We start from the raw sequence: 17,031 nt of genomic DNA on the forward strand, positions 1-17,031 counted from the left end.
TAATTTTATATCCCTGTTTTCATATTCATTGTCTTTTTATGTGACACTACAAACTGCATTTCTTGTATGAAGTGGTAAATAAAGTTTATAAGTATGAGTAAGAGATTAAATTCCTTATAATTTTTTTAATTGAATGTGCAAATAATTTTTGTTTCTCAAACGAAAATGACAAATAGTTGGCATGTACTGTGAGTGTAGGCACCTTACAGAAACTAAAGATACTTCAACACTAACACAATATATATATTTATATATATAAAAAAAAACAAACAATCTGGTCTTTGATTTCAGCTCTTTAATGATGGAAACGACTGAACCAGACATGAAACGAGTAATGTGGCTTTGCAGGAGCGCATGAACACAACAGCATCGTTCCTCAATGAAAGGATGTGTTGCAGTCTGTCAGCTCCACTGAGACTAATCATGTTTCTAACACGCTGCAATGATCAAATCAATCAATGAAATGTCGAGGCCAATCTGAAATCAACATTACACTTAAAAAGCACATTGTGTTTCAAACAAATACATAGTTAAGAGCAACTGTAAACATATTTTTCCATGTGCATGTTGCTATAACACAGTATATGAAATATAAAAATACCTATTGACATTTACAAAATTAAATAAATTAATATAAACAAATACATACAAATTTAAGAGTCCTTTTTAAGAACTATTACTACAGATTAATGTTAAAGATTATTGTCAGGGAACGCTCAAATCCTACACAAGTCTGGTCATTTACACGCTATGATGGTTTTTAAAAAAGCACTATACAACTATCCAACAGTAAACATGAAAGATTTGGGACATTTTTAAAAGAGAAATCTTTTGTAACACTCAAGGTAATTGGCAAATGGAATCATACTTAAGACAGGTGGAAAAAGATCTTTGACTCCATGTTTTTTGGCTGATGATGATGATGTTTACGTCACTGTATCTTTTCTGGGTCTGGTAAGAAAAAGGCAGAAATAAGTGTAACACTATCGACGAAGATCTGTTGTACTTTACTGTTGGTTTCAGTGAGCCATGAATTACTCTGTCAACATTTAGTAACACTGTTGTAATGTAAGCATAATCTCAAGGAATGAAAAAGACTTTCACACGATGGCAAAGACGTGTTTCTCAATACTGTATGAAACGTAGATCTTTACATATTGCTTTAACAGTGGTCCATAGTGTTAGGTTTAGATAAATTACACAGTGGGAGGTAAGACAAACATTTCAGTCAAGAATCCAAACCTTGAAATGAATTTGTAATTGCACAGAAAATAGCAAACTGCTCTAAAGGATTGGGTACGCTGCTGCCTGAGTTTTTGATGTGGCTTCCTTCTAGCATGTGCTAACCAAATACTCCAACAGACAGGTATGTTTTTACAATGTGAGGTACTGACAAATGCAGTTCATGCTACATAAAATGATACCACTTAAGAAATAAGCAACCAACACTGAGACACAATATCTCCAGTGTTCACTTTTTCAAACGAATGAATGAATGTAGGGTTTCCTGGTTTTTGTTTTATCCGCCTAAAAATGGTAACAGTGAACACGGGTTTGAGGATGACTCAGAATATAAGAACGTATGGCTCTGTGTTTCCAATCAGGCCCTGGTGCTAACAGGATCACATCAGTTGTCTTTGTTGATGAAGGTAACACACACCACCTCAGTTGGCAACTTGACAAAGCAGACACAGAAACAGCACAAGATGTGTCTGATGCTGCTCATTATCCAATCAGCCTCCTCATCATCGCAGGTCTAGAGAAGGGCCAGCAGTACTCGTTGGGGACGGGCCCGTTGACGTTGCACTCAAAGAAGGAGAACATGGGGAACCAGATGCGAGCTCGTCGACTCTGCTGGTAGGCCCGGGTGTTGGCCAGCGTGTGGTAGTACAGGAAGAGTCTGGTAGTGATGTAGAACGCGATGAACACGTCGATGGAGTAGTGTTCGTGTGCAGCCAGGATGAAGAAGATGCCGAAGAGATTCAGGACCCAGGACAACGTGTGAATGAAGTTCCAGCTTCGTGGAGTGTCTGTTAAATACAAAGAAAAACAGTTGGGGACAGATCCAACAGATTAGCTTATTGTCGTTGCTGTTTAGAGTTTCAGTGCACCATCCAGAAATCTGTCACATCCTGAGGTGACAGACTTCTTCTGTGCAGGAGGGACTGAGGAAGGCTAGTTTTCATTTCAGTTGTAATACCAGTGAAGGACACTGGGTGGTAACAAAGGGACAATGTTGCCAAATACGGTTACAGAGTTTCGTCCTCTGCATGCTCTGATTTCTTCTCTGATGTCACAAATGACCGCTCATAATATCACATCCTTTCCGTGAATGAATGTGGGTGGAATCTGGCAAACAATGTTATATTCTAAAGGGAACTGTGTGTAAATCTCAACAGAAAGCAGAATCAGACCTGTCTCATGTGTTTGTGATTTTTTTTTTACAAACTGCCATTTAGCTAAACCTTAAATGAAATTATTAAACTTTTAATATCATATCATATCATCAGTTATTATCAGTGATTCCACTGTCACTTCAACTTAATCTTAAAGGTCCAGTGTGAAAGATTTCGAGGGATTTATTGGTAGAAATGTCATATAATCTTCACAGTTATATTTTCATTAGTGTATAATCACCTAAAAATAAGAATCATTGTGTTTTCATTACTTTAGAATGAGCTCTATATATCTAGCACGAGATGCAACTAAATCCTTCACACTGGACCTTTAACATGAAAAGTTTTTGAAGTATAAAGCTATGAAGCTGGTCTTGTTCCCCACTGAATGTAAAGCAAAAATGACCTCAGACGGAGACGCTACTCACACTCTGTGACAAAGAAGTTGAGCATGGTAAGGACCACAGTGTGGCCGCTAAACATGTAGTCACCACAGGTATGAACTCCTGTCAGGGTCATCCCAAAACCGCTCCAGATGGCCACAGCTCGCTGCAGTTTGGCCCACATGTCACCGTAGATCTAGAACGTGAGAACTGAAACCGTCAGTACTGTGATCTTTCAAAACAGGCAGAGGTGTAGTGTTTCATAACTGCATCATGTGTCACCTTTCCTGAGCATTGCAGGTGTTGTCCTGGCACAGACAGGGAAGTGACAAACATGGTGATGCAGCGCAGCATGAACACCGTACCCATGAGGCTGCACATGCGCCGCAAAAGGATGGACCTGCAAGTGGTGAGAAACAGTTAACCCGTGTATCCTACAGGACAGTCCACGCAGTGACAATACTGCACTGATGTGAAAGACTCTACCTGTGCTTATGGAGCAGCAGAACCAGCAACCAGATATTACAGAGGATCACTCCACATGCTTCAGCCATAGCAAAGGCCCATGGTATTCTAGGCACACTGTTTGAACAAAAAATCAAAAAAAGGTTAGTGCTGAAATGTTGATTAGCTGTTCCACTACAATTTAACTGACAACTATTTGTGGTCATGTTTTCACTTCAGTCATTTATGAACAAAAACACACAGGTTCAATTTGTTCAGTGTAAGGATTTGCTGCTTTTATCTGTTTTGTTTATCATTATACATTGAATATTGTCGGGGTGTTGGACTGTTGGTTGACAAAACAAGCAAATTCCTATTTTTTGGACATTCTTTGGACTGAGCCATTGATTAAAAAAATGCCAGATTAATCAGAAATGAAATCAGTGAAATCACCACCAGTTTCAAACATCATGACTGATTTTAAAAAGGTGAAATACTGACCCTAAAACACTAAAACCCCGAACTGGCACTTACTTGAAATGACGTTTCCGATAAACTGCAACTTTCCATGAAAGGCTAAAGGCTAGTAATAAACAACGGGTCACACTACAAAGTAGGTCACTTTAAAAAACACTCAAAGATCTCTTTGAACCAAAGCTAGCCCATCAGGAATATGTGAGGACAATAATAGAAACATGCTACAGGGAAGTAGGGCAATTATAATGTCCACCATCTGGTGTGATATTCTGAAAATGTATATTTCTGTTGCGCTGTCTCTTTGGAATTTCACAGCTGACTGTTTTTGTTGTTTTTTTGAGGGCTATCCAATGCCCCAGGTCAGACAAAAAGTGTGTCTTAGCTGTCACACACCCACCTGTCGAGGAAAATATCTGGCAGTGGAGGGTATGTGCGCATGTCAGGCACCCTCTCGTGCACTATGACCATGACAAAGGACGTGAACCCAAACACAAACACCACGTAGATGGAGCTAAGCACTGTTTTCCAGTACTCTGGATCCAGGCGCCTCGTCTGCTGCTTGTACTTCCCATTAGTGTACTGGTGATACTCCTCTCCCACTGGTGCTGTGTCAGTGCTATCACAGTCCCTGCCTGAGTCTCCATTACACAGCCAGTCCAAACTGCCTCCAGAGCCTGTAGGCGAGTGGCCGTCAAAGGGCAGACCCAGCTCCTCCAGCACGTCTATGTTCTGTTTCTGGAGCTTGCGGATGGACACCATCAGCCGTTTGATGTCCCCCAGCACCTTGAGCTCCAGAGGTGGCGAGCGCAGGTCATACTCGCTGAGGGCAAGCAGGCTGGTGCCGTCCAGTCGGTGCTTGTTGCACAGCAGGTCCACATAGTCACAGAAGCCCTCTTCCTTCAGCCACTTGGCGACGTGTTTGGGCGTCCAGCGACGGACACTCAGTTGTGTCATTTCCTTCTCACTCTGAAGGCTGAAGAAAAGCACATTTAAGTTTAAGTGTGATGCTAACGACTGGGCTCTCTCTTACGGTCTGTTCCTGTCTGACTTCCTCATCAGCAAACCAAGGAATCATAAGGAGAAGTAGGCACTCTTCATTTCCACTGAATCAGCAATAAGACATAAACGGAAAATGACTTCACTTTGTGACCAAATTATGAATGAAAAGCAAGTTTAAGATGATCCCTGAGCTACACAGAGAGGCTGAGGATTCACATGTTAAGCAAAAGTGTGAGGCAAGACACAGGCTGGAGTTTGCTCAGATAAGTTTGCACAATGGAAACCACACCCAAAAAGAATTTAGGTGAAGGATCAGACAAGCTCTCCAGACCAGACACTGACTTTAAGATTTTGGAAACAGAGATGGATAAAAAAAAAAAACCATGCTGGTTATTATCCCTAATCTTATTTGTGGTTGACACCATCCTACACACTAGAAGAAATAAACCTCGTTTCAATTTAACTTCAGTGTCGGTGGCAAAAAAAAACAAAAACAACAACACCTTTTCAAAATCTGTTCCCAGGATTGTAGAGACATCCAAACAATGTTAGCATCTACCTGTTCAGAGGTGACATATTTTGAAACTGTTGGCTTTAGTGCTTTACAGACGGTCAGTAACTTTGTCCATTTAAAGCAGCTACCTGCAATAATCCCCATCACCGGCTATTAGTAAGGTGGGGCCAGGAGCTAATATTACTAACGCCTGACAATTTATGGCCAGAGCCAGCCTGGCTCTTGACAGTGTTCGTAATCACAAGCACGTCTAAGGTCGACGTGATAACAAGCGAAAGCATCCTTTCGTCTATCACAACAACCTGCCCCAACAGGCTAATTCAGATCGAGCTACCGTTAGCTAGCTAGCAAGCAAGCTTTGATCAATGCGTGCGCCTTACCTTCACTCACCCGGACTGAGATGTAACAGAGGGCGATGCAGAAACTTGTTTACGCAGTTAGCTAACTAAACGGCATCTCACAAGAATCTGGAGAAATCATAATAGCATTTGCTGCAATAAAACGGGCTTGCTGGAAATCATTTCGCTTTGGCTTCGCGCTGGTTAGCATTTGTTGACAACGGAAAGCGGTAATGTCCACAATAGCTGCGCACGTAAAAAGATCCGCTACGAGGGGTTTGGCTCCACCTGGCTAATAAGGACACCTACTGGTGAAAAGTGGATACTGCAGTGTGTTTGATCCTACAGTATTGTGGCTGTTAAAAAGAAAAACAAGTCATTCTTTGTGCAGTAAAAAGCCACAGAATTAGAAATTGTAGTTTGACATAAAATGTACTTAATAGAGATTTGGAGGCGTGAGGCTGACATTTAGTATATGGGTCAGTGATTTAATTTTAGAACAGGGACACCTGTCCTTGTCAGTACCAACATGGTTGTAGTAAGTGCTCAACAGAGTTTGAAAACAAATGTTGGGAGAAGAAAATCACACAAATGGCTAGTTTCAGAGTACTATTTTTCTATGCAGGCAACTATAAATGTTCATGCAGTCAATTATGAACCAGGACAGTTATGCAGCTTCCCCTGTCACTCCTTCTGTTAAAGACTTGGTGAAGGTTTTGTACGGAGGAAAAAGGTTCGGTAATCATGTGGATGAAGTTTGGCCTAACCTATTCATTGGCGACATGTGAGTGGCATTTCTTTTGACAGCTTATGAAATAAAAATAACTCCAAATTGTTTCTCTCTAAAGTGTTTTTTTTTTTTTTTTCTTTTAATCCCTTGGTCCTTTGTCCACAGGTCAGTGGCCAATGATCGCTACAGTCTATGGAAGATGGGAATCACTCATGTTGTGAATGTAGCTCATGGCCGGATGCACTGTCAGGGAAGTCGTGACTTCTATGGCTCCACTGTGGATTATTATGGAGTACCTGCCGATGACTCACCATCCTTTGACCTCTCTCGCTATTTCTTTCCCACTGCTGCGTACATTCAGAGTGCACTTGACACAGCATGTGGTAAATACCCATCATGTTGCTTTATTGTCACTCAGATTTATCTCAGGCTATGCAGGCCTCCTGTACGCCCCTCATCTTATCTACGATAAAATCCCAGCATCAGCTCATGCTTTATGCTCATTGTAATCTTTTTCTTCTTCTTACCAGCTCGGGTGTTTGTCCACTGTGCTGTTGGAGTGAGCAGGTCTGCCTCCCTCGTCCTGGCCTACCTAATGATCCACCACCATTACACCCTTCTAGAGGCCATCAATAAGGTCAAAGAGCACAGGTGGATTTTCCCAAACAGAGGATTCCTCAAACAGCTTCGTGCTTTGGATATGAAACTGCGCATGACATCCTGAGTAATCCTCTGCACCTCATAGATTTTCTAATTTACAGAGCCTCAAACGCCTGTTTCCTCAAGATAAATGAAGCTTTCAGCACCTGCCAGAGGAAGGACATGGTGTACTTTGACTCTGATCAGTTTGTTTCAACAATGCTATTGAATTAACTGTATTTTCATTAACTCTGGTGCTGTATTTGATGTGAATCATGCTGCCTGCTCACAGAATATTGACCCTTATATTCATAGGAGATGAGTGTAATCAACGCACCCTCAGGCAGAATCAATTATAAGACTGAACATGAAACAAAATGACTTATTTAACCTTTCCATTATGTTGAAAAATATTTGCAACCCTGCTGCACACTTTCACTAAAAATATCATACTTAACATTCAATTTTTATAATTTAATTTGTTACATATTGCCCTTTTTTGTCTGTATTAGGTCATGTTGGTAACACATCCCTTGAATTTAGCATTTAAAAACAGCATATGAACAGTCAGTAGATGGTCTATAACACAGAATAATGTCACTACAAGCAAAGTTCAGTACATTTTAAAGTGAATATTAATGTAACTGAAAACATATAAAGCACCCATAACTAGCGCGCCATCAGTTTTAAGCCCACTTGTGAATGATAGATGTGCACATGAATAATAGTTAAGAAATGCTTTATAACAGGTTGTAATTATTTGTTTGTAATCTAGTATCATTGTATAAGATTACAGCTATGTTATGAAGTATTCCCTAACTGTTTATGCACCGGATATGAATGTATTAATAAAGATTTGTCTAAACTAAACTTAAAATGTTTGATTTTTAAGGAAAAATGAAATAAAGTAAGTAATGGTATCATGACCTCAGTATTTGTCAAGCAGGTTCTTGAGACCATGAAATAAAAGCAACCAGTGGTCTTAATTTATGCTGTGCACACTTGCTAATGTGAAGTGTTTAACTCTTCAACCCAGAAACATCTTTCCCTACATGACCGGAGTAAAAGATCACTCTTCTTCCCTGGTAAATATTCTAGAGCTCATTGTTGAGTGTCTCTCTCAGAAAAGTGCTTAAAGTGCTTCGAAAACAGCTTCTCAAACACAAAGTATCCACACATTATCAACCGAGCCTTCTTCCCACACATGAGCATACATAACTACACTTAGCATCTGGATCGCACCAGAATCACACATTAACCAGCAGGTATGGATCTTATTTTCAAAGAATTACATACATATCAGGTGGGATTTATTCCCACCACATACACTACCATACGTTGATCAATAAGCAGAGGCAGCACTTTAAATAATCAATCGATAACTGTCTCCAGGTCAGAATGACCCGTAGACCTTTATTGACGGATTCTGTGTACAACATCAGGACTGACTTTTCACAGCACACCACTGCGTCCACGTTTTACGCACACACACGACCCTGAATGAAGAGAAGTCATCACATTTGATGGCTTAAAAGAGAGGTTAATTATATTTTTCTTCCATTTAAAACGCTGAAATGGGTGAAATTGACCTGCAACATAATAGGAAGGTTAAAAGAGACACTTGCAGCAACGCGAGGGCTGTTTATTGTCATGGGCAGCCAACAGCAAAGCTTCACTTTTTTTCTCCACTTCAGCCAATTTGCTTTCACAAGATATTCATGTCAGAGCAGTAAAGAAGCTGCATGAAGCTGTTAGACTATTTCTGTTCCATGACTGCTGCATCACATTGGACTTTCTGTCATCATAAGCAATGCACTTAAACATTCTGTCCTTAATTACATCCAATTATTGCTGCTTTATGGAATTATTCATCTCTGTTTGAGGCTTATTAAATTAGAGTCCCACAGCGGTGTGAAAAGCAGCGTCCGGGAAGCACTGTTTGTTGTTCTGCCCTCTGCACGAGTAAGACTACACGCTAGGTTAAGCACTAAATTGGGTAACTGTCCAGTGACAGCAGATAAACACCTGCTCGTACAGATCATCCTGAGCCGGAGCTGACGGGAACTGCTTTGATATAACAAACATTTGGACCAGTAATCGATCCAAGACAAGGGATTTGGACTTAAAATGTCAACCCTGAAAGACAAGAGAAAAGAATATCTGACTGTGAAGGATCTGCAGAAGGTTTTGGACTCGTGTAAACTACATCTCAATGAAGTTGATGAGGTCTGGCCAAAAATATACATAGGGAATGTGTAAGTATACAGTTTTATTTTTAATCAAACCTAATGAGTTCGCCTTGAATGAAAATGTGAAAAATGTTACTTGTAATGTTAAACAGTCATCTTTTACAAATGATTGCGTTATTCTGGTTTGTGCTGTGATGCTTAGCGTTCACATATGTCTTGAACCTCTTTCTGTCTCTTTGTCTTGCTAGGGCAGTAGCCCAAAACAAGGCTGCCTTGCAGAAATTAGGTATAACTCATGTATTAAATGCTGCACACTCCAAGCGAGGCAGCATAGGGAACCAAAGCTTTTATGGCAACAGCTTTGTGTATTGTGGCATTCCAGCAGATGACTCAACATACTTTGATCTGGATGTTTACTTCCAGCCTGCAGCTGATTTCATTCATAAAGCACTAAAGTCACCTGATGGTAAGAGTCCTCAAGGCTTCATTTTCACCCGAATTATCATATTTCTGCACAGAGAGTTGTAATTATATTAATCAGTAGCTCTAAAGATTTAGATTTCAGTTTTCTAATTTCCTGCACATCTTTTATGTCACTCCATTCATCCTTAATAAACCCACCTACTCAAATTCTCCCATCATACCGTCCTTTCAATGTCACCACAATGTAACCCAACTTGCAAAGGTATGTAAGTGTATTTTCAGCCGGCAGTAATAATAAGGGTCTTACCTTGCAGAATTTATGTCTATAATGTGACCATGGCTCTTTTCAGAGAAGCTATCAAGCAGAGGACGAGTTGGGATTAAAGAGACAGTCAGGCCCAGTCTGCAAAGGGACCTTAAATGAACAAAGGCAATGAATTGTGGGAACTATTTTTAGCTCACGGCAGGAAAAAAGAAGGGCCACAGCGTGAGACGGGCAGTCATGTATGATATTAATAAGACTGAGGCCTCTCGCTAATCCTTCCGTCACATCCCCTTCCCCTGCGTCTTGTCTGTTTTTCAGGGAAAGTTCTGGTGCACTGCATCATGGGAATGAGCCGGTCATCGACTTTGGTGTTAGCATACCTCATGATCTACCGTCACCTCCCGCTCAAACATGCTTTGAAGAAATTGATCCAGAAGAGAGCCATCTACCCCAACAGGAATTTCCTGGCTTTGCTGCTGGATCTGGATTTGCAGCTGACAAGAAAAAAGAAAACATGTCAGATCCTGTAATCACGAGAAGTTTACACTTCTTAGCCACACAGCAGCGTGGTTTCTAGGGATGGTGGTGACGCCGGTCTGTCTGTTGCTCTGGAGTGATAGATCTCTACAGCTAATGGACTATCATAACATTTTTGTCAAACTCAGATATACTTTGAGATTCACACTAATTAATCATGCTATCATATTAAGAAAAAAAGAAGAATGGGAAAACTGAACGCATAATGCACTTATTTAATCTAATAAGCTTTTTTTATTAGAATGCTAACATGTTACCAAAATTATAACATTAATATGACAACAATAATTTAACATGCTAAATATTAATACCTTTTCATTTTTAATACTGTGATGTTGTGTACTGTGATTCATGTTGTGCTAAATATTAGCATGTTACACCAATATTAAAAATTAGCACATTAGCATGCCAAGTAGGCAACATCCATGTTGTCACGCTAACATAAACATGCATAAACATTAGTAACTTAGCATGTTGTTAGTATAACGACATGCTATTATAAAAGATTCTAACAGAATGTTAGCATCCAGTAAGCTAACTGTTAAAGGGCATGGAAGCATGATGGTTGTTGGCAAGTTAGCACATGTTAGGCTACACCCATGTTAACATGCTAAAATACAAAAGATTACATGATAAATATTAGCAAATTAACATGTTGCTAACATACTGACATCCTATAGCTAATGTCATATTCTAACAGCGTGTTAACATCCAGTAAACTAGTTGTTAACAAGCATGGAAAAAGGCATGTTAACATGCTAACACTTGTTAGCATTGATGTCACTGCACAACTGAGCCAAAGTACAGTTGAAGCTGATACAGCACAACAAACTGGAAGAAAGTTGCACCAAATCTGAAAACGAAGAGCAGCTGAGCCCATGGATACAGGAAATGAGCTTAAAATACATTTTATAATTTTATAATTTTATAATACATCCATGGCTGAGCCTGACAAGCGGAGTTTGAGGTGTGGCGATAATAACATAGTAAGCACGTGACCTTTCCTCTGGCGCCACCCTCAGGCCAAGCTTTGCATTTTAGGCCTCAGGGTCTAACGGTGCATTGCATTGCTACCATAGACTTTGGAGGCTTTTTTATGTTTTTGGAGGCAGTAATGTTAAGAATGTCTTAAGAAAAAGACGAGATAGTTACAGAACAGATTAAAAGTTAATGTAATGTGAAGTGAAAACTGAATAATGAAAACTAACAGTAAGTAGATGTTAGTGCTTTTTATGTCTTTGGGTTAAGTTGTTACCTCTCATTCATGTAAGATGTTTTCTTTTCTTCAACACCTCACTTTGTTTTACAGCAGACTGGACCAAATGTCTTATGGAAAATGTTTTACAAAGCATCATTTTTGTAAACTCCAAGACTCAGAAAAGACAGAATACGTTTCTTCATGTCAACATTCAACTCAAAATGGGAGTCAATCTACAACATCTGTCTCTGCACCAATCAGTGTTCACAGTGTGAAACTCCTTTGGTGTCTTCATCAAGCTGGATTGAGCTGATCAATCCTGTACTGTACATCAAAGATTTTCAGGTCTTTTGATTGTCATTTGAGAAGCATTATGAATGTCAAACACAAAAAGGTACAGAGATTCATCTGAAATATAGTTTGACAGCAATGATTCCCACCCGATTTAAATCATTATCTCTCTCTCTCTCTCTCACACACACACACACACACACACACACACACACACACACACACACACACACACACACACACACACACACACACACACACACATTTGAATCAGTTCATTGTGAATAAGACCTCCAAATATTATGACAGAAAGCAGCAGTATGTGAAAAACTACACTGAATCATATGGCAGGAGTTGTATTAGACATTTAGTTTCAATACAATGGTTTCATCTTTAGGTATTTTATTTGGATCTGAGAAAAATGCTACAATAAATTAAGAAGTTTTACAAAGAATGATGAAAAGAAATGTTTGCATTGTTTGTACATATGTTCTTCCCTGTGTAATTCTTTTTGACATACTGCTTTAATGCTTTAGCCAAGATATGTCCATATTGTGTTTTTCTTTGTTGAAGGTTTATCTTTAATCAGCTTATGTGCTTCCATTCACTAAATGATCCACACATAAAGAGAGATCAAAAACTCCTGACTTGACCACATGTCCAGGTGTTAATTTAAACACACCTCGCCATAGAGAAGAATCTCAGCAACGACTGTGTCAGATTTAAGCTCAAGTACAGCAGCACTGATCTAATTCTCTTGCTATTGAAAAAGCCGTGTCCTATCCTCCCTCCTGTGCTGGTAGCTCGGGTAACCTTTAAGGAATGCAGAAGATGATGCCAGAATTATTTTGGGCTGAGATTCAGATGTTAAAATAGCAAAAAAGGTTGCAGGGTAGATTACCAAGGAGAACGAAGACAGTTGTGCTGTCGACCTACATGTAGCTCTTGTACAGAGAGACCTTGAAAAGCAACGTTTCCAGCCAAGGCAAGTGTCTACTAACAATGTGTTCTTAAGAATTTATTGCAGGTCCATGTTGGAAAATATTTATTAGTGTGTACAGTGTCTATAAACTACGGTGTGTGGATTTATTGTACTGTATACCTTTGTTTGCAAGGTAAATATGTTTCTAAAGCACTTATATAAATGAGTATGCACTGTGATGATACTGCATTGCCTGATGCATTACCGCTCTTTGTCCTTTTATTAATTCGCTAACAAATCCAGACGAACCACATCCAAAAGGCTAAAGAGAGAAGTGTAATTCATAAAACCACCAAGAAGAGGCCCAGAGGAGGTAAAAAGCCATTTTTATTTGCCCTCCATGTTAACCGTGGGCACTTTCCCATACATAGCATCTTTAATTACACAGAAGTAGAGCAGGAAGGACAGGTTAGCCTAAGGGGGGAGGCTATGAAAGCAGCGCTGCAGCTCAACATGTGCACCAGGGAAATCAGTTCTCTGCCCTGTTGGTGGGAGGGAGGGAAGGGTTGTACTTATAGATCAATGAAGAGAAAGAAGAGCCTCCAGGTACTCTGGGCACATGTTGTACTTGTGCAAAGACACACTTTATTCTGTCTTTATGACTCATAGACTCATATGCATGGAGCATACGCCTGGTGAGACGCAGCTTCTCTTGCATGCACATGCTCTGAGTGACACACATGCAACCATGCACATGCAGAGATGGATAAAGCCATCATGATGTTTGAGTGCACCTCCATATGCCACGGCAGCTTAACAAAAGGTCACTGAAACAGATTTGGTCTCAATGAGTCATCCCTGTGGACACGACAATAAGTCTCCGAACCCCGAGCGCCACATTATGTCTCCACACAGCAGCAGAATGCAAATATGAAGCTGAGCTGCCATCGGTTTCTTTACTATAACAATGCATACACATCGTTCGTACGTCCTCAGCCTGGAGCAGAATCACACAGCTGCCTAAATGGATGCTAATGTATACAATACCCATAGTGTAAGTCTCTCCACAACCCAGTGTATAAATTGTAAATGCACAGGTTAGACTTGCCTGCAGGAAATGAAAAGCTGATGTTTACAGGCCTTGAATACCAATTTTCTGTATCTCTGGAGATAAATAAACCCACCAAGTGCTACTGAACTGTAGATAAAATAATGAGAGCATCATAAGGTCATCTTACAATGTTGTCATCTTAAAATGATGTGTTCTTGTCGTCCTTTGCTGGTGTTGAGTGCATTTATTGCCATATGTACCGTCTATATTTAAAGGCTATTGGCCTCTATACCCGCACTCATTGTGCTCAAACCTTCATAGCAATGATAAGTTCTGTTGGTTCAACAAATCCGCTGCGTAACTCCCAGCTAAACTCCGGTAGAATATTATGTGGTACTTCTATGTGACAGGTTGTAAAAGCAGAAGTGGAGCATCCAGACATGCCCAGAGGCCTGAGCTGCTTGGCGAGCCCTGAGGGGGCAGACGGCAGGTATGAGACCCCCCCGGCTTCAGAGCTCCAGAGGCTGATGTGGACAAAGAAAGGAACCAGCGGCCATCTGGATGAAGTTCAGCCCAGGATCTATATTGGAGACATGTGAGACCGGAATAGTAAAAAAACTTTCTAACTTGTTTTACTGTAAGACATACTAATGAAGAATATACAGATTATATTGTGACTATCAACTTTTAATTAGTCACTGAGAGGGAGAAGGCAGGGATCTGTCTGACACACTGAGTCCAAGGAAACATGAAGCCATTGCTATAGTTCAAGGGTGTTTATTGACCCTTTCAGTAAAATCAAACTTTCGACCTTACATGATATGCAGACATAATTGCATTACTGGACTTTTAGATGGTGAACAGCTTTTGCAGTCAACAGAAATATAGGCACCATGCCTCACCCTCACTCTGTAACAAACAAACTGATCCCCAGGTAGGTGCAGGTGATATCAATCAAGCAATCACTCTGCCCCAGTGACACTCACACCCAGCCACACCTCCACATAGACACACCCACACCCAGTGAGAAGGTGAGAAAACACATCCCTGCTCCTACACAGATGGTCACCAATGAAGGTTTGAACCCACATGTAAATGAAGGAAGTCAATTTTCCCATGCAGCCCTCAGTTTTTCAGATGTTTGATAAATATGTTAAACATTAGCATACTACTGGGCTAAACCTATGTATGCTAACATATTAACATAAACATTAGGCTATATGCTAAACATTAGCGTGGCACCATGCTAACCATATGTATGCTAATACTTTAATACAAACGTTAGGCTATATGCTGAACACTAGCACATTAAAATGCTAATTTCACACAAATTAGCCATGGATGTAGCGTTAGCATGTGAACACGCTAACGAGCTAATGTGCTAAACACAAAATGTTTCTGGGAGGTGCGGAGTTGGTGCACAGAAGACAACAGTGAGCATAATGTATAAACTGCCCAGGTTTACATATCTGTCACCCCAGATACAATGGAGCTGAAATAAATTTAATTTGTGCTGTTGAAAGTAGCATTAAAAAATTAAATAGCGACTGAACAGTAACTGTCAACACTTCCATGTGTTTTATTTCGGTGAAGGAAAGTTGCTCCATTTAATTATTAAAAATCTATCTAAACCAAAACGTTTCATAACTTAAATGTGGATCCACCACTTGGCAACATAAAAGCCCTTCTAATCAATGCATCATACAGCTTATTAATTATCTATAAGGTGTTAGTAAATGTTTTATTAACGATTAATATGACAACCACTTATTAATTTATAAGCATTCCTTATTGTGCAGTGGTCATACGTATTGTTTACTATCATGAACTGTGCTCATAGGACCGACTAATCTGCACTGGACAGATAATTATGCTTATTTCCCTTTTAGGTATGCAGCCAAAGACAAGAGGACACTCCAGGCTCACCACATCACCCATGTACTTAACGCTGCTGATGGGAAGTTCAACGTGAACACGGGGCCCAGCTTCTACAGAGACACCAGCATCACTTATCATGGAGTGGAAGCTTTTGACATGCCATCCTTTAACCTGAGTCCCTTCTTTTATTCAGCCGCCAATTTTATCAAGAACGCTTTGAGCTCGCCCACAGGTGAGCAGCTCTCACTGTACTCAAGGTATTTCTCATCACTCTTTTTTTTCTGCAAGTCAAAGAAACAGAAACATTTGTCAGTCAATTCCCATCAGAGACACCCCCCCCCCCCCCCCCCCCCCCAGTTGTATTAGTCATTAAAATGCAAATCAAACACTAAACATAATATCAAGCTAATATCTTTCCCCCACGGTAATCTTCTCATAAGCTCAGACCCTGGCCAGGAAAATTGGTTTTAAATGGATTGCCCTGGTAATTTGTAAGCAACACTTTTATTGGACATGGAAATTACACAATTATGTTTGTGGCCTGTGCCTGCCTGGCCTGTTATGCAAAGTGAAGCTGGTATCTGACATGACAGTAATAAGATGAGGCCTCCTCATTCACATGCTGGCTGATCGGGGGCTCCAGTGTGTGGCGGGGCCTACAGTAATCCCCGGCAGAAATACACAGACGCCAAGACAGTTCAATTACGCGCTCCTATGCCCCCTAATCCTCAAGCCTGATAAGGAACCAGGGATTACCGTGTGTAGAAACATTTGTTGCAACATTGTTGAAAACTTTTAGTCAGGAGTTAGAAGTACTCCTCTCTGTGATGTGCATGGTTTTTAATCCACAGAAAAGTAACAAATTAGACATCAGAATAAAGTTCACCACAATAATCCAGTCATTGGGTGGTTGTAAATATAGAAGAGGAGCTGGTAGAGGATGACGGAGCGCTGGTCTGATCCGCAGGAAGTGAGATGTTGTTTCTTGTTGATTGGCAGGTAAGGTGTTTGTCCACTGTGCGATGGGTCTCAGCCGCTCGTCCACCTTGGTTCTGGCCTACCTGATGATCCACGAGAACATGACGTTGGTGGACGCGATCAAAGCTGTCAGCGCCAACAGGAACATCTGTCCTAACGCTGGTTTCCTGGAGCAGCTGCGAGAGCTGGACAAGGAGCTGCACTACCAGGGATCGTCGCGAAGCTCCAATGTCAGCAGGCGGACTTGAGATAACATCAGTCTATAAATTTGGATTATTTTGCTGCTTCCTGTCAGTAACTGAGTTTGAAGTAGACATTACAACAAAGATATGACTGATTGTCTTTTCTTTTTATGATTAAATTCCATTTTTTGTTTAGA

General features: G+C 40.4%; 4 protein-coding genes across 4 annotated transcripts; 3 read left to right on the forward strand and 1 right to left on the reverse strand.

Annotated features, from left to right (window-relative positions):
* Nucleotides 1–286: 286 nt before the first annotated feature.
* On the reverse strand, nt 287–10,225 carry LOC139350140 (sphingomyelin synthase-related protein 1-like). Its single transcript, XM_070991279.1, is given in 8 exon segments — nt 287–2,030; nt 2,825–2,975; nt 3,062–3,179; nt 3,266–3,361; nt 4,098–4,673; nt 9,840–9,910; nt 9,912–9,947; nt 10,178–10,225. Coding segments are annotated over 8 exon segments (1,386 nt in total). The 5' UTR covers nt 10,211–10,225; the 3' UTR covers nt 287–1,725.
* On the forward strand, nt 6,081–7,005 carry LOC139350136 (dual specificity protein phosphatase 13A-like). The gene is given in 4 exon segments (XM_070991274.1): nt 6,081–6,158; nt 6,160–6,335; nt 6,447–6,664; nt 6,812–7,005. Coding segments are annotated over 4 exon segments (666 nt in total).
* Nucleotides 8,934–10,517, forward strand: LOC139350137 (dual specificity protein phosphatase 13A-like). The gene is made up of 3 exons (XM_070991275.1): nt 8,934–9,175; nt 9,358–9,575; nt 10,116–10,517. Exons 1-3 carry the CDS (start codon nt 9,048–9,050, stop codon nt 10,325–10,327), a joined length of 558 nt encoding a protein of 185 aa, XP_070847376.1. The 5' UTR covers nt 8,934–9,047; the 3' UTR covers nt 10,328–10,517.
* Nucleotides 10,518–14,236: 3,719 nt separating this feature from the next.
* Nucleotides 14,237–17,005, forward strand: LOC139349699 (dual specificity phosphatase 29-like). The gene is made up of 3 exons (XM_070990660.1): nt 14,237–14,391; nt 15,686–15,906; nt 16,674–17,005. The coding sequence occupies exons 1-3, from the start codon at nt 14,237–14,239 to the stop codon at nt 16,898–16,900; spliced, it is 603 nt and encodes a 200-aa protein (XP_070846761.1). The 3' UTR covers nt 16,901–17,005.
* Nucleotides 17,006–17,031: the final 26 nt, after the last annotated feature.

Source organism: Chaetodon trifascialis, chromosome 21 (genome assembly GCF_039877785.1).
Source record: "Chaetodon trifascialis isolate fChaTrf1 chromosome 21, fChaTrf1.hap1, whole genome shotgun sequence".
Taxonomy (NCBI): Eukaryota; Metazoa; Chordata; class Actinopteri; order Chaetodontiformes; family Chaetodontidae; genus Chaetodon; species Chaetodon trifascialis.